The sequence below is a fragment of the Sapajus apella genome, unplaced genomic scaffold (assembly GCF_009761245.1).
Source record: "Sapajus apella isolate SASKATOON/1434 unplaced genomic scaffold, GSC_monkey_1.0 scaffold14, whole genome shotgun sequence".
In the NCBI taxonomy this organism is placed as follows: domain Eukaryota; kingdom Metazoa; phylum Chordata; class Mammalia; order Primates; family Cebidae; genus Sapajus; species Sapajus apella.
The window spans coordinates 10,849,175-10,867,534 of record NW_022436954.1 but is presented as its reverse complement, the minus strand read 5'-3'; the positions used below and the strand labels follow the sequence as shown (position 1 = coordinate 10,867,534).

General features: G+C 37.9%; 1 protein-coding gene across 1 annotated transcript; it reads left to right on the top strand.

The window, feature by feature from the left end:
• The first annotated feature begins 141 nt into the window (after positions 1-141).
• Positions 142-18,103, top strand: MS4A14 (membrane spanning 4-domains A14). Its single transcript, XM_032283287.1, is given in 7 exon segments — positions 142-2,023; positions 3,160-3,288; positions 5,696-5,746; positions 8,437-8,586; positions 11,155-11,253; positions 15,707-17,143; positions 17,145-18,103. Coding segments are annotated over 7 exon segments (2,142 nt in total). The 5' UTR covers positions 142-1,885; the 3' UTR covers positions 17,283-18,103.
• The last annotated feature ends 257 nt before the right edge of the window (positions 18,104-18,360 follow it).

Genomic DNA, 18,360 nt, shown 5'->3' with positions numbered 1-18,360 from the left:
GAGGAAGGCAGCAAATCACACTGCCACGTGTGTTCCTATGCAACAATTTTGCATGTTCTTTACATGTACCCCAAAACCTAAAATGCAATAAAATAAATAAATGGGGGAAAAAAAAGAATGAAACTCCATTGCTCAAAATAAATAAATAAAAATAGACTACATATAGTCTTGGATTTATTTATTTTAAATAAATAAATAAAATAAAAATATTTAGTCGTTGGCACATAAACTATGTTCTCTTCTGTAATTTCAGGGTAGGAGTCAATGAAGACATCTTAGTCTTCTTAATAAGTTACAGATAATCCATCTCTGAGTGGCATGTTTTCTGCCTCTAGCTTGGAGCCAAATGTTGCTCACGCTAAAAAGAATAATGTAATTAATGTCTGTTTGTTTGGGTATTAAGTCTATTTTGATCTATAGCACAATTTTGTAATTCAGATCATCTCCCCTGCACTTTGTACCACATGGGCATATTCTTTCTTCCCAGTCATTGCTGCAATTATCTTGTCTGTTCTTTGTGTAATATGTTCTGTGTGGGCCTCTGCATTGAACTCGATTTCTTGGGCAATTATGGAAATTCCAGTGTGGCTGCAGTTTAACTTTGCACTCTCTAAGCATATGAGGTTTCCTAAATAAACTTGAAGAGAAGCAGAGTTTAAAATATATATATAACTTTCTACAACAAAGAATTATTGAGTTCAAATGACATCAGTGATAATTTTGAGACACCTGCTATCCATGGTTGCTGCAAACCAGGAAATACTCAAGTTATTATTTGTATACATTGGTTTTAGTTTTATGAAACAATTTACCTTCATGATCTCATAGTTGAAATTATAATGAATTTAGGAATGTAAAGGATCAATACGGAAAGCAAGATTCCTAAAGGCAGTTTTTGTTGTTTTAATTAGTATTTGTGTAGTTCAAATCGGGAAGGATTTGACTATAATTAGTTTTGCTTATCTTTCTGAAAGCTAAAATATTCTCTATTATAAAGCGGCAACTACATCTGGTCCTATAGCACCTTTACTACTGATATTTTTTTTAATTTGAAAATGCAAAGAATTGTTAATTGTTCTTACTACAAAAACAAAAAAATAACCATGTGTTGTGATGGATATGTTAATTAGCTGGATTGTGGTAATCATTTTGGAGTGTTTATGTATATCAAAACATGTAGTACCCCCAAATATATATAATTTTTATTTGTCAAATATACTTCAAAAAAGATGGAAAAATAGAGATTCAAAGTTAACTGCTGATTTTTGTAATACAAAGGAATATGGTTTAACAGTAAGTTGGAAAATTAATCAAGTAAAGGTGAGAAACTCCTTTCGAAGGAGGGCAGAGCATGATTGAGTTTAAAAAACATAGATTTTGCAGACAGGTCAAGTTGAGTTTGCCCCCTCCCCTGTCCCGTATGTCTTTGGGGGACATAAACTTGCTGTTCCTCACTTTCAGCATTGTAGAACTGTTAAAGGAATAAATGTTAGTGCATGTCAAAACAAACAAAACACCTTCTACAGTTCCCATCACATAGGGATATCCCATAACTTTTAGTTTCTTTATAACTATGAACATATGTGTAAGGACTGGTTTTGTATATACCACCTATTTTGTGTTTACCATATGTTTGCAACCAATTTCACAAGAGAGTAAGTCTTCTGGATATGGTACTTTTCACCAGGAAGATGGAGGGCTGGGCATGCTCTAGAATTCTAAAACTTTGTGACTCAACTCTGATTCTGTGGTTCTACTACTAAGTAGAGTGATCACTAAGGGCTCATTTCCAAGGGCTCCATGTCACTCTGGTGGTGAGGTAGACCATGATTTGGGCTGCAATGTTTGCTCACTCTTTCTTTTACTAGAGTTCTGCCATTGAATCATGGAGTCAACATCCCAGGACAAAAAGGCAACTCATGTCATCACTATACAACCAAACGAAACTGTATTGACTGCATTTCCCTACAGACCTCACAGCTCTCTGCTGGACTTTCTGAAAGGAGAGCCAAGAGTGTTGGGGGTAAGTCCTCTCCAATCAATGGACCTCCCAAAGGGGAGAAAAGAAGTTTATTTATTCATATATGTCTGCAGAGATACCTCTGTCCAGTGATTTTCAGGGAGGGAGTTAATTCTACTTTTCCCCCTTCACCTTTCATGAGGAATTAGTACTGATCTTTGAATCCCAACAGAGGGGAAGCAATAAACTAGTATAACTTTTTGAAATATCTCACTGAGGAAGTGAACTCAGAGTATGGTGGCACCTCCCATGAAGGTAAAAAACCATAAGTGGAGAGGTTTGACTTCTACTTTGTGCTCTTAAAGGAATTGGGAGTGCTTCAAAAACCATATTGAAAGCTTCATTGTGAACCAAATGATAAGACATACAAAATGTTTTTCATCATTAATGCACCCAGGGGAGAGCTGTATGCACAACCCCCATACTTTGTACAACAGCAAAAATCATTACTTGGGGTGTCATGGCCCAGAGATGTGGCCTGGGGACAAAACCTAGACTGACAGAGAAATTTTGCCCTGAGAAGAGCCGCTGCTGCTGTTCTTTTCCCTGTAGACTCCTACAAGCTGATAGGCCCACCAGGTCATTCTCATCCCTACCCGGGTCCTTGGATGAAGAGGAGGTGAAATGCAAGCTCATCTCAGGTTTTCCACAATAAGTCAGCAAACATTTTAAACTTTTAGACAACTGGGATGAGCCCCAATTCCAAAAGCCTATACTGAGTGCTGGAAAATGCGGGGGTAGGGGTTGTTAGGATAATAATGGAATACTGGAGAGACAGAAGGGAAAAAACACAAAGGTGAATACTTTGTAGTCCCTGTACTCAAGAAGCTTATAATCTGGGGATAGTCGGACATGTACTCAAAATATGTCCAATATAAGATTAATTGGTAACACCAGGGAAGACAGAAAATAATAAAGAATAAGAGTGAAGGATTTGAACCTGAAGGATCCAGGCAAGCAAAGTGGGGAAGGAAACACATTGAACTGAGTCTCTTAATCTGAGAATGATTGACAAATGTGAAAGGAAGGCATTTGGATAGATTGAAAAGTCTGCCATGGAGGCAAACCCTCAGGGACCTGGGGTGGCCCAAAGATGCTTGGATACTGGTAACCTCATGTACTCATTTCTCTCCTCACAGGCTACCCAGATCCTCCTTGCTCTAATCATTGTGGGCCTTGGAACAATATTTGTGCTTAATTACATCCATTTCTCCCAAAGACTTCCCCTTGTTCTCCTCTCAGGATATCCATTTTGGGGAGCACTTATTGTGAGTACTGTCGATTAGAAGCTTTTGAGAAATTGCTATAATGACAGATTTGAACTGGTTCATGTCCTAGGGTAATGAATTCCATAAATATGGCCCTCCAGGAGACCAAAAATGGCAGTTCACTTCAAGGCAAAAGAAGCAACTCCATTCGGTCATTGCACTACCATCAGTATTGTAATAACTACTCTTGGGTGCTTAAAAGTTTCCAAAACCATTGTGCGTATAGTAAGACATTTGCTTCTCATTACCAATGTGGGACACAAGATGGGCAAATATCATACTTTCTCCTTTGCAAATAAGGAAGCTGAGCTCAAAAGTTGAGAATAACTTAAACACATGTAGCTAGTGTTCATGCAATCACAGACGCTGAAACCTTAAGGAGAATTTTAAGATGATTATCGCTCATCCTCCTTCTTAGCCCCAGAGACAATTTTATGAGTGCCACTCATCTAGGTAGTGATGTATCCATAAATACTATTCTTAGTCAGTGCTCTTTCTATCTAGTCCCCACAGCCTGGATTCCTAATTTTTTGCCATAATATTCAAGCGCAGACTCATTAGAGCTTCTCCTAACATAAACTCCTGAGAAGACAGCAATATCACTGTCTGTTTTAGTTGTTATATTCTGAAAACCTAGAATCACGCTTGAGGCATAGTATGCATGAATGAATGAATGAATCAACCAATCAATGAACAAATAGGTAAAATAATGAATAAATTAGACCACTATCACTGACTATTAAAAATCCAGTTTCTTTTGATAATCAGAAATACTTCATGCCTTTTCTATAATGTGCATTTCAGAAACAACCAGCAGAGTTTTCATTTTCCCAATATAAATAATGTAGTATTCAATATGATTTTCAAACTATATATGCCATACTGTAGAATATCAAACAGACCAACCCCTCACTTCCTCGTATTACAACAGAATTTTCCCAGTGTGACTGTGTAATCTGCATGTGAGAATTAAAATGAAGTTCTGGCCTGCTGTTTTTGAAACTCTACTTTTCACTTTAAAGATATTTACTGAGCACATACCATGTCTTCAATAGCATCCTAGTTGCTGAGACTGAGACTGAGGAAAACAGTCCCTCTCTGATTGAAGTGGTAAATTGTTTTTAGATTTAGACAGTTTGTCATTTAACTGGGAGACTAGACATGAAAAAGTCAAAAGTAACCCCAAATACTTGTCCCTATACTTGTAATAAGTACTCTAAGAGAAGAATTGCAGGTGCCATGTGAGGGTTTCATAGAGGACTCACCTGACTTCAGAGGTAAGGAAAGTGCTTTGCACATAGTGGCTCACCGGGCAAAATGGAAGGAAAGCATTCCCTGGCAAAGATAAACCATGAGTCAAGGGCTTGGTGTGGGAAAGAGTAACCAAAAGAAGACCAATGAGTCTATCATGATGGCATAAAATGAGGCTATAAAGGTAGACTGTACCCAGGTCATGCCAACTCCTATTGTCATATGAAGAACATGGAACTTCAGTGTGAAAGCATGGGAAATCCACTGAAAATTTATAAAGAGGATAGTGCCATTTGAAGACTTGTTGAAGTATGATTGTGTTTTTTGAGTGAGAAAATTCAATGATAACAGCAATCCTAGAGGAATCCAATGAGAGGAGGCTGCAATCATGCCGAAGAGGAAAGAGTTTCCCTGAACTAGCGTGGCGGCAATGGAGCTAGAGATGGAGAGCCTGAGTGACTTGGAGGTAGAGTTGATAGGACTTGGCAGTCCAGTGTGGGGAATCAAGTGGAGGGAGGTATCAATGGTATCTTTCTGATCTCCGCAAGTCAGCTGCAGATCCTTGGACCATAAGACCCAGATGTTCCCAAGGTCCAACGCCAGTTCCCACAGAGGAGGTTCCCATCCTCAGAACATTAAAAAAGGAAGGGGCTCCGCATGCAGTGACAGAGTTCTCCTTTTCCTGAGGTGGCACTAGGCTCTACACTTATGGGAAATGAGTGACTGTTATAACCACACTAGATATAAGCCCCCATTATCAGCCTTCAGAGGGATCCTCCCTGAGAAAGTCTCCCTTCACCTGCTCAGAACAGGCACAGTTCCTCCTCTTCTCTTCAAGGCCCAGAGCTTAGGAAATCTGTTTTTGGAGCCCCAGCTGGACCCAACATCTGAGCCATCTCCTCTGGATCTTAGAAGGGCCTTCTTGTCCCAGTTGACCCTGGCAGAGAGCGCTTGTTCAGTGCTGAGCAAACCCAGCACAATGTTTCTTCCAACCTACCTTATCTATGCTGACCCTCGCTACTCCCTGATGCTCAGGTGGAAAAACTGGATGGTCTTGGAGATTTGCAAACAGATAGTTTGTGAATCCAAGGGAAATTATATTGCAAGGTGGTCAAGCACATCACCTGTTAACTTTTGTCTCTCGTCTTCTTAACAGTTTATGGTTACAGGGTACCTCACAGCAGTCGAAGAGAAATCAAAAACTCAGGTGAGTCACTTTTGTGACTTTATGTAATTTGAAATATTCTATTTGCTTTATATCATCTTTATGTATAAAGTGTTTAGTAATAGTTACCTCTCAGGAAAATCTGTATGCATCCAAGTTGCAGTTTAGATCATTTCTATTTGCCAGTGCCATTATTTGCCTGATATTCTTACACTGGTTCCCATTTCCCTGGTCAAGTAAACTAAAAGAGTTGCTTATTGGAAACCATTTGGCATCCCTCTAATTCGATGTTCATTATGAGGAGTAATTCCCTGCCCCTCACCCCCAGGATCCAGAAAATATTGGACAATATCTGAAGATCCCATTTTTGGTCTTCACAACTGGTGCTACTGGCAACTAGTGACTAGAGGCCAGGGACACATCTAAGCATGTAAAATGCACAGGACGGCCTCCATCACACACAAAAATTATCCGACAAAAAAAGTCTATAGTACCATTGTTGAGAAACCTTGCTCTAACCAAAACCAATCCTAAGATCTCAGTAATTCTTCCTCCCAATCCTAGACCTGTCTCCAATACTAACCGAAGTGTTTCTTTAGAGCCTAAACAAGGTCTAGAAGAAGAAAATCTGGGCATTGATACTGGATTGTTCTAGGATTGAACCAAGGCTACCACTCACTTCTGTCTTAACCTGAAGGGAAAAGTACCTACTTCTAAGGGTTATTTTGAGGATTTAATAAGATATTACTTATTAAAGGCATGATGATGCTTAAATGTTCATACTTCTTTCGAACGACTCTGATCTTGTTTAAGGTCCTGGGGATGTGGGCCTTCTCTGAAAGCCAGTTTAACTCTGTTCTTATGGTCTTCTGCTAATTTCCTTTAGGGATAGTTACAAGCAATAGAGACTTTCTGAGGAGAGGGGGGATAAATGCTCCCATCCCTGCTTAAGGAAATTATGCAGACAATGCAGATAAAGCCCCAAATGCTGTTCTCCCTGTATTGACTTCCTTCCAGAGCTGAGAAATAGACTATTGGTAAGGAAAACCTACTCCTGACTCACTGAGAGCTATGCAAATGGAGAAATGATGGGGGCAGGATGCTGAACCAGGCATCGGAAGACCTGGCTTTTCATCACAGCTCTTCCACAAAATGTGGAAGTAACTGCTCACAGACACTTACTTACTGAATTCCATTTATCTGTAAAATGGGATAACAAGTGTCCTTCCTAGGGAGGGGAGCACTACACACTGGGGTCAGTTGGGGGGAAATTGGGGAGGGACGGTGGGGGGTGGGGAGCTGGGGAGGGATAGCAGGGGGAGAAATGCCAGATGTAGGTGATGGGGAGGAAGGCAGCAAATCACACTGCCACGTGTGTTCCTATGCAACAATTTTGCATGTTCTTCACATGTACCCCAAAACCTAAAATGCAATAAAATAAATAAATGGGAAAAAAAAAACAAGGGTCCTTCCTATATCACATAATTTATAATGAGAATCAGAAGAGACTAGGCTGGGTATGTTCTTTGTAAAGCCCAATACACATGAAGGATTGATTATCTAGAGATCTTACTCTATTAAATGTCCTGTGGGAGCCAAAATACAGCCTTGAGGAAACAAGGGAACTAAAGACCAAGAGAGAGAGGGCCTATCAATATGCTCCTGTGGATTTGCTGCCAAAGTGCCTGTTTGCAATAAAAACCTGGGATTGGGGTAAACATTAAGTCACAAGTACACTTCCAAGGTTTGCCACACGAAGCCACAGACTGTTCCAGAAAGGATTGGCTCTGTAAATGCATCATTGTATTTTCCACCACCGTAGTCATAGCACAATAAAGGTACCACAAATACCTGATGAATGGAAATGTGAGGCTTTTCTTTCTTTCTTTCTTTTTTTAAAAAAGAGCAGTATCAGTCCTGGGAGTGGGTATGAAGGAACAAATCGAATGACCCCCTTTCATTAAAGGAACTTGGATATACATACCCCACCCACCCATACCCCCACAAAAAATAGAAATGAATAAATGCAATTAGGTGGGTCAGTCTGAAATTTTTTTATTTAAACACTGAGTTCAAGAAAGAACCCATTTAGAATACCTTTAAACTCCAGTTCAAACAGGTTAACATCTTTAAATACATTAATGATTTTGTTGGTTATGGCTTGAATTCTCCCAGGGAAGTACTGTAAACCACATTATTGCAGGATGTCACCTCTCTTGTTCATTTTCGTGTCTCTAGGCCCTAATGCAGTAATCATACGTATTTGGTGTGCATTAAATATTTATGAAATAAATGAATGAATGGATACTAACCTAAAAGTTAGGTGACACATTCACATTTTTAAAGGCAGAAATTGAGATTCTGAAAAATTAGGTTGCTTGCATAGGGTCCTAGTGAAACCTGGACTTGAAATGAGATTTCATTTGCAAGCCAAGATATTTGCTAACACACTGTACTGCTTCCAGGTTATGAAAGAAGGTGCACTGGGATAAAATGAACATTTTCTCTAGCATTAGCCATAGAGTATCCTTGGCCCATTCTAAAACTTGGTGTGTCTTCTGACTTTAATGAGTCAGAATTTAGTGTATTAAGCCTTACAGTCATACTGATCTGATGGAACAACTCTTCCCTGAGCAGTATCTGGAAAGATAAAAGCACTAAGAATTTCTTTCAAGGTATTTTGGCTTTGGTTTAGATTTTATTTATTTATTTATTTTTTAACTACCTTTCAGGGTCAAGGTGTCATGGCCATGAATGTTATCAGTTCCTTGGTTGCGATAACTGGGATTACTTTCACCATACTCAGCTACAGACATGAAGACAAGTACTGCCAGACACCTTCCCTTGAAGAAACATGTGTTTTAGGTAGAACTCTTTTCATTGTAAGTGATCTTACTTTTCATGATGAATCTGTAAAATCTTATCTGAACAGTGTTGGTGATACAATGATTCATTTATTTTTATTTTATTAACTGAAATTGTGTCAGCATTTGAACTGATGATAGGGAAGGGTATTGTGGAATTATTGTTGCAATCATTAAGGAGCCATGTTTTCTGGACTTGAATCCTGTCACATACGCTTGTCACCTTGGCCTAATATTGTATTCTCTCTAAGCTTCGGTTTTCCTCATGTGGAAAATGAACATAATAAGAACGCTGACCCCATGGGTTGTTGTGAAGCTTGCTTAAATTAAAACAGTACCCTGCACAGTTAAATAGTCAATAGGTTTAGCTAATACAATTATTATTGACATGGATTGAATTAAATTTTACCTTTTCAGCAGTAATGAACAAAATGATCTAAAAGTTTTTTCAATAACAATAAGATCAAAATACAGTAGGAGAAGGTATTTAGAAGCCATTGAATAAAGTAAGGATTTTAAGAAGTTTAAGACATATGTTATTTCACATAATTGCAACCATTTTATTCATTAAAGCAGATGAGAGATCTTTTTACTGGGAAATGCAATTGTTGGTACAATTTAAAGTATTTATCTAACAAGTAATCAATGACATTATTTTTAACCATGTCAGTGACTCCAATAGGCCTTTCCCTCTAGTTCCCTCATCAAGTCCTTGGGTTTTATTTTATTCCTACCAGCTATATCTTAAATGCTTGGGTTCTATAATTTTAAGAATATTTGAACCTGTTAGAAGGGAAATAAAGTAGAATCACAGAAAATGGTCTTCCTCGATAAAAGAAATGAGAAGTTAGTTCCTGAATACAAGGTTTTATTTAATCCTCACAATCACTCGGTGAAATGATTCTAGGGATCCTCTCATGTTTTCTGAGATAAATTCTAAAATTGGACTCATGATAGATTACTAAAAAAAGCCAGAAAACAACATCAGCAATAAACCCGCTCCTAACTTGGCCCAAAACATGATACAACCTTATAATTCTTGCTCATTTCTGAATGGACAGGAGCATACTGTTGTTCATTATGTTGGTATATATCAGGAAGAAATAGTATATACTGAAAGGGTTAAATCTCCAGATATATGAAATTCTGCTATTTCCTGTCCTCCATGGATAGGTCTTGCAAGATTGGTTATGTGACTACAGAACCATGAACTCTCTCTTCCTAGTTCTCACTTACACAGCTTAACAATTTCTTGTTGTAACCCAAACATCATAAGCTAAAAGAGCCAGAACAGTGGGCTTTAGACATCTCTTGGGCTGACCCCTGTCCTGAAGACCAATCTATTGTCTCTTCTGTGACCAGAGTAATTACTTAAAAATGTAAATCAGAGCAATTACTTAATGGCTTTCTGTAAAACATGTGATGATTAAGACCCAAATCTAAAGGGCCTTACCAAACTGTAATACCTATCCTACCCAGCTTTCCAACGTTATTCCAGGACTTTATCCTGCTTCCTCCACACTCCAGCCACTTTCTAGAATCCCTTAATGTGTCAAGCAGCCACTGCCCCAAGATGATCATAGGATTAGCGTCTTCCTACTTTGAATGGTCCCCCAGGCCAGTTACACAATTAACTCAGCCTCATACTTAAATCTCAACTGAAGTACCACTTCTTTAAGAAAGTTCTCCCTGACTACGGCTCTACTCTCATATCTGCATAGATCCCCCATTATAGTAGCACAGAGCTCCCAGTCCTTCTTCACAGCATTTATCATAACTTAGTTAAGTAGATAATTATCTAATTACTTGTTATTGTCTGCCTCCCTTACAGTGATGTAAGTTCCACAAAATCCAAGACCAGGTATACCTTGCTCAATGGAAAATGTCAGTAAATTGCATGGAGTAGGGTCTGCATACATTTTAGTTTTACCAACAAATATTGAATATATAAGATCCTGGGTGTATTGCAGGGAAACCAAGATTCACAAACACACAGTTATTTGTTCAAGGTTAAGTGTGACCTTGAACCCACTTTAACCCAGATCTTTCTGTCTTCATATTTTAAGCTTTTGAGGCATCATATGGTACCATGTTGCTTCTCAATCCAAACATTACCTTAAAGCAAAATGAGCAAAAGGGCAATCTCTGGGCTACATTTAGCCTGCGTATATGTTTTATTTGGCTCACACAGGTGAACACATAACTGGAAAATTTCAACTCAAAAAGTATGTATATCCAGTCTATTTAGGGAAAAACAAACAAAATAGGCATCATGGTACCCATGTTCCCACATGACAACAATTGGCTGGAACTGAGTAATGGATGCCTCCTACGAATACTTTTACTCTCAATTTTCTCCCTGTTTAGTTCAAGATGGTTGCACAGCTCCCAGGGACTTTGGAGTTTGTTATCTCTGCCTTATCAGAAAGATATAAGATGAAAATTGTGCAATGTCTGATGGCTACAGAATCATCTAAAATATGGTTTTCCCATACTTGGTGATAGAGTCTAAAGTGTTTTCAGCTTATATATTTAAAATAACAGCTCTCATTTCAAATGTCATTTATTTCTTCTCATTATTTGCAGGGAATTTTGTCAATCTTACTGATCATCAGCATAGCAGAGCTCAGCATCTCTGTGACTATTGCATCGTTTAGAAGCAAGTGCTGGACGCAGTCAGATGAGGTGTGTTCCATGTTATTAAGCGAACAGATTCCTTTGGGATACTGCACACAATGATGTTGGGTTTATTAGTAGGAAGAGCAGCATGCTCAGATGCTGAACTAAAACATCTAACTTTAGGAAGGTCAGAAAGGGACAATCTTAAGGCTGATGCTCACCCCACCATTTGAAACAACTATGCTTTCCTTTCTTGTCCTATCTGCTATATACTCAGTCATCTCTGTTCAGACATAGCTCCTTATATCCCTGCCAAAAATATGTAATATCAGACTTAATAGGAGCCCAAATTACTGTGACATGGGGTGTGTGTTCTTGGATCATAAGATGTGTGACACAGTTCTACCACCAGAAAAGAAGTAGGGGGAAAACAAACCATTAATACCGATACTACATATATTTATAATAATTGTTACAGTTTGTATTTACTGAATTCTGACTATGTCACTCACTGTTATAATCACTGAGCGCCAGCTTAATCTTAACAAAACTATTATAACATCTTTATTTTACATATGAAGGAAGTAAGGCACAAAGAGGCTAAATAACCTCTCCAGTATCATATAACATAAGGATTCTGACCCCCGTAGTATGTCTCCAGAGCCTGCTTGCTAAGTCCCAAAATACTAGTACAAGCCTTGTGATTCATGGAGTTTTCATTTCTCTCTCTTTTTTTTACATGAACTTTATAGAAGTATGATTTGTAAACAACAAAATGTACCTATGTTTAACTACCATCACAATCAAGGTATAGTGCATTCCTATCACCCCTAAAGGTTCACTGGAACCCATTTTCAGTCAATGCTCTCATCACCAAGATTGGTTTTGACTTTCTAAAATTTCATACTCAAAGAATCAACATTTGGGTTCATTGATTTTCTCTATTCTTTTTCTTTTTTTTCCCCCCATTTATTTATTTTATTGCATTTTAGGCTTTGGGGTACATGTGAAGAACATGCAACATCGTTGCATAGGTACACACGTGGCAGTGTGATTTGCTGCCTTCCTCCCCATCACCTGCATCTGGCATTTCTCCCCTTGCTATCTCTCCCCAGCTCCCCACCCCCCACCGTCCCTCCCCTATTTCCCCCCAACTGACCCCAGTGTGTAGTGCTCCCCTCCCTGTGTCCATGTGTTCTCATTGGTGGGAGTGTAAATTAGTTCAACCATTGTGGAAGATAGTGTGGCGATTCCTCAAGGACCTAGAAATAGAAATTCCATTTGACCCAGCAATCCCATTACTGGGTATATATCCAAAGGATTACAAATCATTCTACTATAAGGACACATGCACACGAATGTTCATTGCAGCACTGTTTACAATAGCAAAGACCTGGAACCAACCCAAATGCCCATCGACGATAGACTGGATAGGGAAAATGTGGCACATATACACCATGGAATATTATGCAGCCATCTATTCTTTTTCTATTGTCTATTTTGGTTATTTCTGCCCTAACCTTTATTATCTTCTTTCTTTCTTTCCCTAGCTTTGGATTTAGTTTGCTCTTCCTTTCCTAGGTCTTTGTGGTATAAATTTAGCTTATTGATTTGAGATCTTATTTCTTAACATAGACATTTACAGCTACAAATTTCCCTCTTAGCACTGATTTCACTACATCTCCTAAGCTTTGCTATATTTTGTTTTTACTTGCCTTCATATCAAAGCGTTTTCTAATTTTTTGTGATTGCTCCTTTGACCCACTGGTTGTTTAAAAGTGTACTATTTAATGTCCATATATTTATGATTTTTTTTCTATTTTACTTGTTATTGATTTCTAACTTTACCCTGTTGTGATCAGAGAAAATGCTTTGCATAATGTCTATCTTTTAAATCTATTGAGACATTTTTTTGTGTGTGGCCTGACTAGTCTACCCTAGAGAATGTCCCAGGTACACTCAAGAATAATGTGTATTCTGACATTGTTAGTTGGAGTGCTCCATTTATGTCTATTAAGTCTACTTGGTTTATACTGTTGTTCAGATCATCTGTTTTCTTGCTTATCATCTGTCTGGTTGTTCTACCCATTGTTAAAAAGGTGTTATTGAAGTCTCTAGTTATTATTGTAAAACTGCCTATTTCTCCCTTCAGTTCTGTCAAGTTAGCTTCATATATTTTGAGGGTCTGTTTTTAAGTGTGTAAATGTTTATAATTTTTATATATTCATGCTCTATTGAAACTTTTATTGGTAAAGTCCTTCTTTGTCCCTCATAACTTTTTAAAGTCTTTTTTACCTGATATTAGTATTGACTCTCAGGTCTCTTTTTGTTGCATTTGCATAAAATAACTTTCTCCCATCATTTCACTTTTAACCTGTTTGTGCCTTTGAATATAAAGTAAGTCTCTTCTACATAGGATGTTGTTGGATCATGTTCACTTTTTCTTAATTCATTCAGCTAATGTCTGTGTTTTGACTGGATAAATTAATCCCTTTATACTTAACATAAATATTGATAAGGAGGAATTTACTTCTGCATTTTTTGCTATTTTTTCCATATGCATGATAGTATTTTTGTCCCTCATTTCCTCCATTACTGGGTGAATATTTTTTAAATCATAAATGGGTATTGGCTTTTGTCATTTTCATCTCATGCTTTTATCTTTACTGTATTATCTGTATATTATACAACTAGAGGGGAGTACAAACCCTGTTTGAGGCCCTTTAGAAACAATATTAAAATAAGTTACTCACACTAAGTAACTGTTCAATTGAATTCAGTGAATACAGATCTTTAATCTGCTAATAGCATAGTAATGTGCAAAGTACAACAGAGGATTCAAAAATAATAAAATATGTATCTTGATCTCGAGAAAAGGAAAGAGAAAATGAATTCTACATTTACAGGAAAAGTTCTCCGTGCCAGTTTCTGTGCTTAAAAGTATTATTTCATATGGTCGTTAGTCATAGCCACCTTCAAGTTAAGGAGAAAGTGAAGTTATTAATACAGGAAGCATAGATCAGATAGGAAAGCACAGGATCTTCGATTCAACTGCAGCGTTTAAATCCTTCGCAGGTAAACAGCTCTATGATACTGGTCTGGTTATTTAAAATCTCTGAACCTCAGTTTCCTCAATTGTAAAAGAAGGATAATAACTTCATAGGGATGTCATAACAATTCCTTGATGACTTTGGAAACTTGTCTAGCATTTAGTAATCACTGAGTTCTCATTAATGATGATGAAATTTAAAATCATAGCACTTAAGAGCTTGAATAAACAGAGAAACTGTAATTCATTCTTTCAAAACTCTTTTTAAATAAAGGAATAAAATAAAATTTGTATGAAACAAAAGTGTGAGGATTAGTAGAAATATAAAAATCTCTCCCAAAGTACAATTTATATTCACACAGATAGTCCTTCAATAGGGATGAAATATAGGTGTGAAAAACTAATTAGGAGAGTGGGAAATGACAGTGTCTTATGTAAGAGAATATGTAGATTCTCAATCTAGACTTGTTACCAACCAACTAGGCAAGCATAATTAATTCACTTAATCACTGAGTTCTGATCCACCTCATCAAATAGACTCTTTTGACTCCATGAATAACCTCAGAAAGATGTAATTCATGGAGTCAGAATAAAAAGCAGCAGGTTGTGCTGTAATAACAGCTTCCTAAAAATTATAATATCAACATGACAATTAATAGGAAGCATTGAAGATTGTATCAGATGCTGTCACTTAGCTGTTTAAAAAACTCCAATAGATTTCTCTTGTTTGTAAATGAAAGTCCAAATTTCCTAGCCTAGCATACCATCTAATATGGTACCATCTAATATCAGTAATATTTAACTGCTTACCAACTGCCATCACACCACAATATATTACAATCTTGTGTCTTTGTACCCGCTATTTTCACTGTTTCTTCTGCCTGGATTCCGACTCCTGTCTTATTTCATCTTACCTTCTCTGCCTGAGCAATTCCTATTCAGCTGTTAAGATACTAAGTATTTATTTATGTAATGGTATTTGCTAAATTGTATTACTATTATCTGTTTATATGTTGATGTACATATAATTGCAAGGGAATTATATGTACATCATATACACTTTAAGGGACCTTAAGGGAAAAACCTACATCTAATTGTCTTTGATCCCCAGGATGTAGTTCATCTAGGTGATCAATAAACCATTATAGATTAAGCATGCATATATTAATATTGACTAGATGATATAAAATATCTCAGAAGCTTTGTAATATTAAGTGTGGGAGGAATTTTTGAGGCAATCTTAATCAAATTCCTCTGTTCAACATTTGAAAAACTACAAGGTGATGACTTCTAAAATAATACCAATGAGTTGATGGTAAAGGCAGGTCTGGTAATTGTTTTCTGCCTTCTCATTTAGGTGTTATTTCCTATATACTGTCTTAAGTCAGAGATGAAAAGTAACTTGGAAAACAAAAAAAGTCATCAGCAATGATTCTGTCGTATTAATTACCCTCACCATTGGTTTTATAGGTTCTGTTTTTCTTGCCTTTGGATGTTACTCAAAATAGTGAACAACCTGCCCCAGAAGAAAATGCTCAATTACAATTTGTTCTTCAAGAAGAGTTTTCCAGTGATGATTCAACAACAAATGCACAGCCTGTTTTCTTTGGAGGCTATGCTTTCTTCAAGTTAAGACTCTCTAGAAGTCCTTTAGTCTCCCAACCAGATAATAAATATAGGAGATCTGTGACAGATGAACAAAAGCAAAGTGTCCTTTCAGCTCCTAAATTTTCAGAGGAAGAAATGCCCATTCAGCCAGACTCTACATTTAAACAAATGACAGATGAAGATCTACAATCTGCTATGGTACAACCCTCCCAAATGGAAACCCAGTTGATGGAGAACCAAGCTGTGTCACTCCAAGTGACATCCCATTCTGTACTAAAACTCCAAGATCTGTCACCTGAGGACTTACCATCCCAAGCTCTACCAGTACAAGGCCTGTCAGAACAATCTACACTAGCCAAGTCTACATCATCCGATGTCAAACAGTCTTATAATCTGACAGCTAATGACCTGTCCCCTCAAGGCATACTATCCCAAGATATGCTGCTTCATGACATGGCATCAAAAGACATGCAATCCCTATCTATATTATCTCAAGACACACTATCCCACAATGTGTCACCCCAAGACATACCTTCCCAAGACATGCTATCCCAAGCCGTATCAGAACAAGCCATATTACCTGAAGCCTCAACATCCCATATTGTGCAGGTCCCTAAAATACAACGCCTACTTCAGCAACCCCCAGATCTTCAACCAGAAAACATTCACCCTCAAAATCAGCAAAATTTACAAATGTCATATCAAGATATTAGATCAGAAGTTATGGAAGAAACCAAAGAATGGAAAGCTGAGGAGGAACTCCATAGAAGAAAATCCTCAAGACGGCATTCCTTAAACCAGCAAACCAAAGGCTTGCAATACATAAGGAGATATTCCTTATACATGCAAACCAAAGGCCAGCAATCCCCAAAGAGGCATTCCTTGGATCAGCAAAGCAAAGGCTGGCAATCTCCAAAGCGGAAATCCTTAGATCAGCAAATCAAAGACTGGCTATCCCCAAAGAGGCACTCCATAGATAAGCAAGCTCAGCTTAATCAAACCACAGAGCAACTCCCAGATCAGCAAGCTGAAGATCGGCAAGCCAAAGGGGAACAATACCCAGAAGGACAATCTAAAGATGAGCAAGTTAAAGACCAGCAGACTGATAAGGAGCAACATTCAAAGAAGCAAACCAAGGATCAGCAAGCTGAAGACCAGCAGGCCCAAGAGAAGAAATCCCCAAAAGGATGGTACCAAAGTGTTCAACCTGAAGGACAGCAAGCTCAAGTGGAGAAAATGCCAAAGCAGTTATGCCAAGATTCAGAATCTCAAATACAGCAATACCAATTCTGGCAATATCCACAAAAGCAATCTACAGACTGGACAACCCAAGACTGTCAATCCAATGACTGGAGAACTCAAGGCTGGAGAGACAAATATTACAAAGCACGAGAATGGCAATTTGCAATGCAGTCCTGGCAAACACAAGATCTGTTAGAGAAAGAAGCCCTAAAGCAGAAAGCTCTATACCAAGAAGTCCAAGCCCAGCACACCACAGCCCAACTTAACCTAGAATGGGAAGATGGTCAAGATAAAGACCAACACGACCTTCGATCCAGAGTTACACAGAAAGGAGACGTGTATACTAGAGACATCAAACCAGGGGACATAAAATGTATAGGGCAAACCTCAGGGGACCTACAGTCAGAAGACGTGAAGCCAGATTTCCATTCTTCTTCGGGCCAAAGCTCAGTACAAGACACATGTTTAGCCTATTTGTCCCATCTAGATTCGGAACAAGATGTGCAACCAAATACTTCAGCTTCCTCAAATTCATATAAAGAAGATGTGAATTTAACTTCTACTTCATGTGATCCAAAAGATCAACAGCAATCTGAAGACTCTGAATAACATGCAGAATCTACCCCCAAGTGCCACGCTGCCCCCAATAATGGAATTAAATTAGGAAAAACAATGTCCTCTCCTCCAACCTGTGTTCTCAACTGTGGTTGCTACCTAATTATCTTACCAAAAAATGAAGGGCATGCAGAGCACTCAAGGAATTTGTCCTTACTTAAAATAAAATGACAACAAACCAAATAATAACACCGTATCAGCACTTTATGTATGTGAAGAAATAATTCACATATAAACTCCTTGTCATCAAAGTTAGTGCTTTAATTTATAATTACGATTTTATTTTATAACTTAATATTTAATGGACCTACTTTGCTATGATGCTGTATTTTTTGTCTCCCCCTTTTTCCATTATAGGAGTCCAGAAAATCAACCACAGGGAAGTCTATGAATGCTCTTTAAAGGTTCATGAACCAAAAGAGTCAGCAAGGAACAAAAATTGCTTCCATTTCCCTGTCTTGCTATTTCCAATCCTCTCATTTACTCTCCCTCTTCATATCTATGTTGAGGGTATATGGACTGAGTTTGCTCAATTATTAATGAGATAGAATGTGGCAATGAATACAGAATGTGATGGATGGAGTGGGAGGGACTAAGAGATATCTAGAGATAGGGAAGTAGAAATTAGGGAAGAACAGAGATGCAGATGTTATAACAGA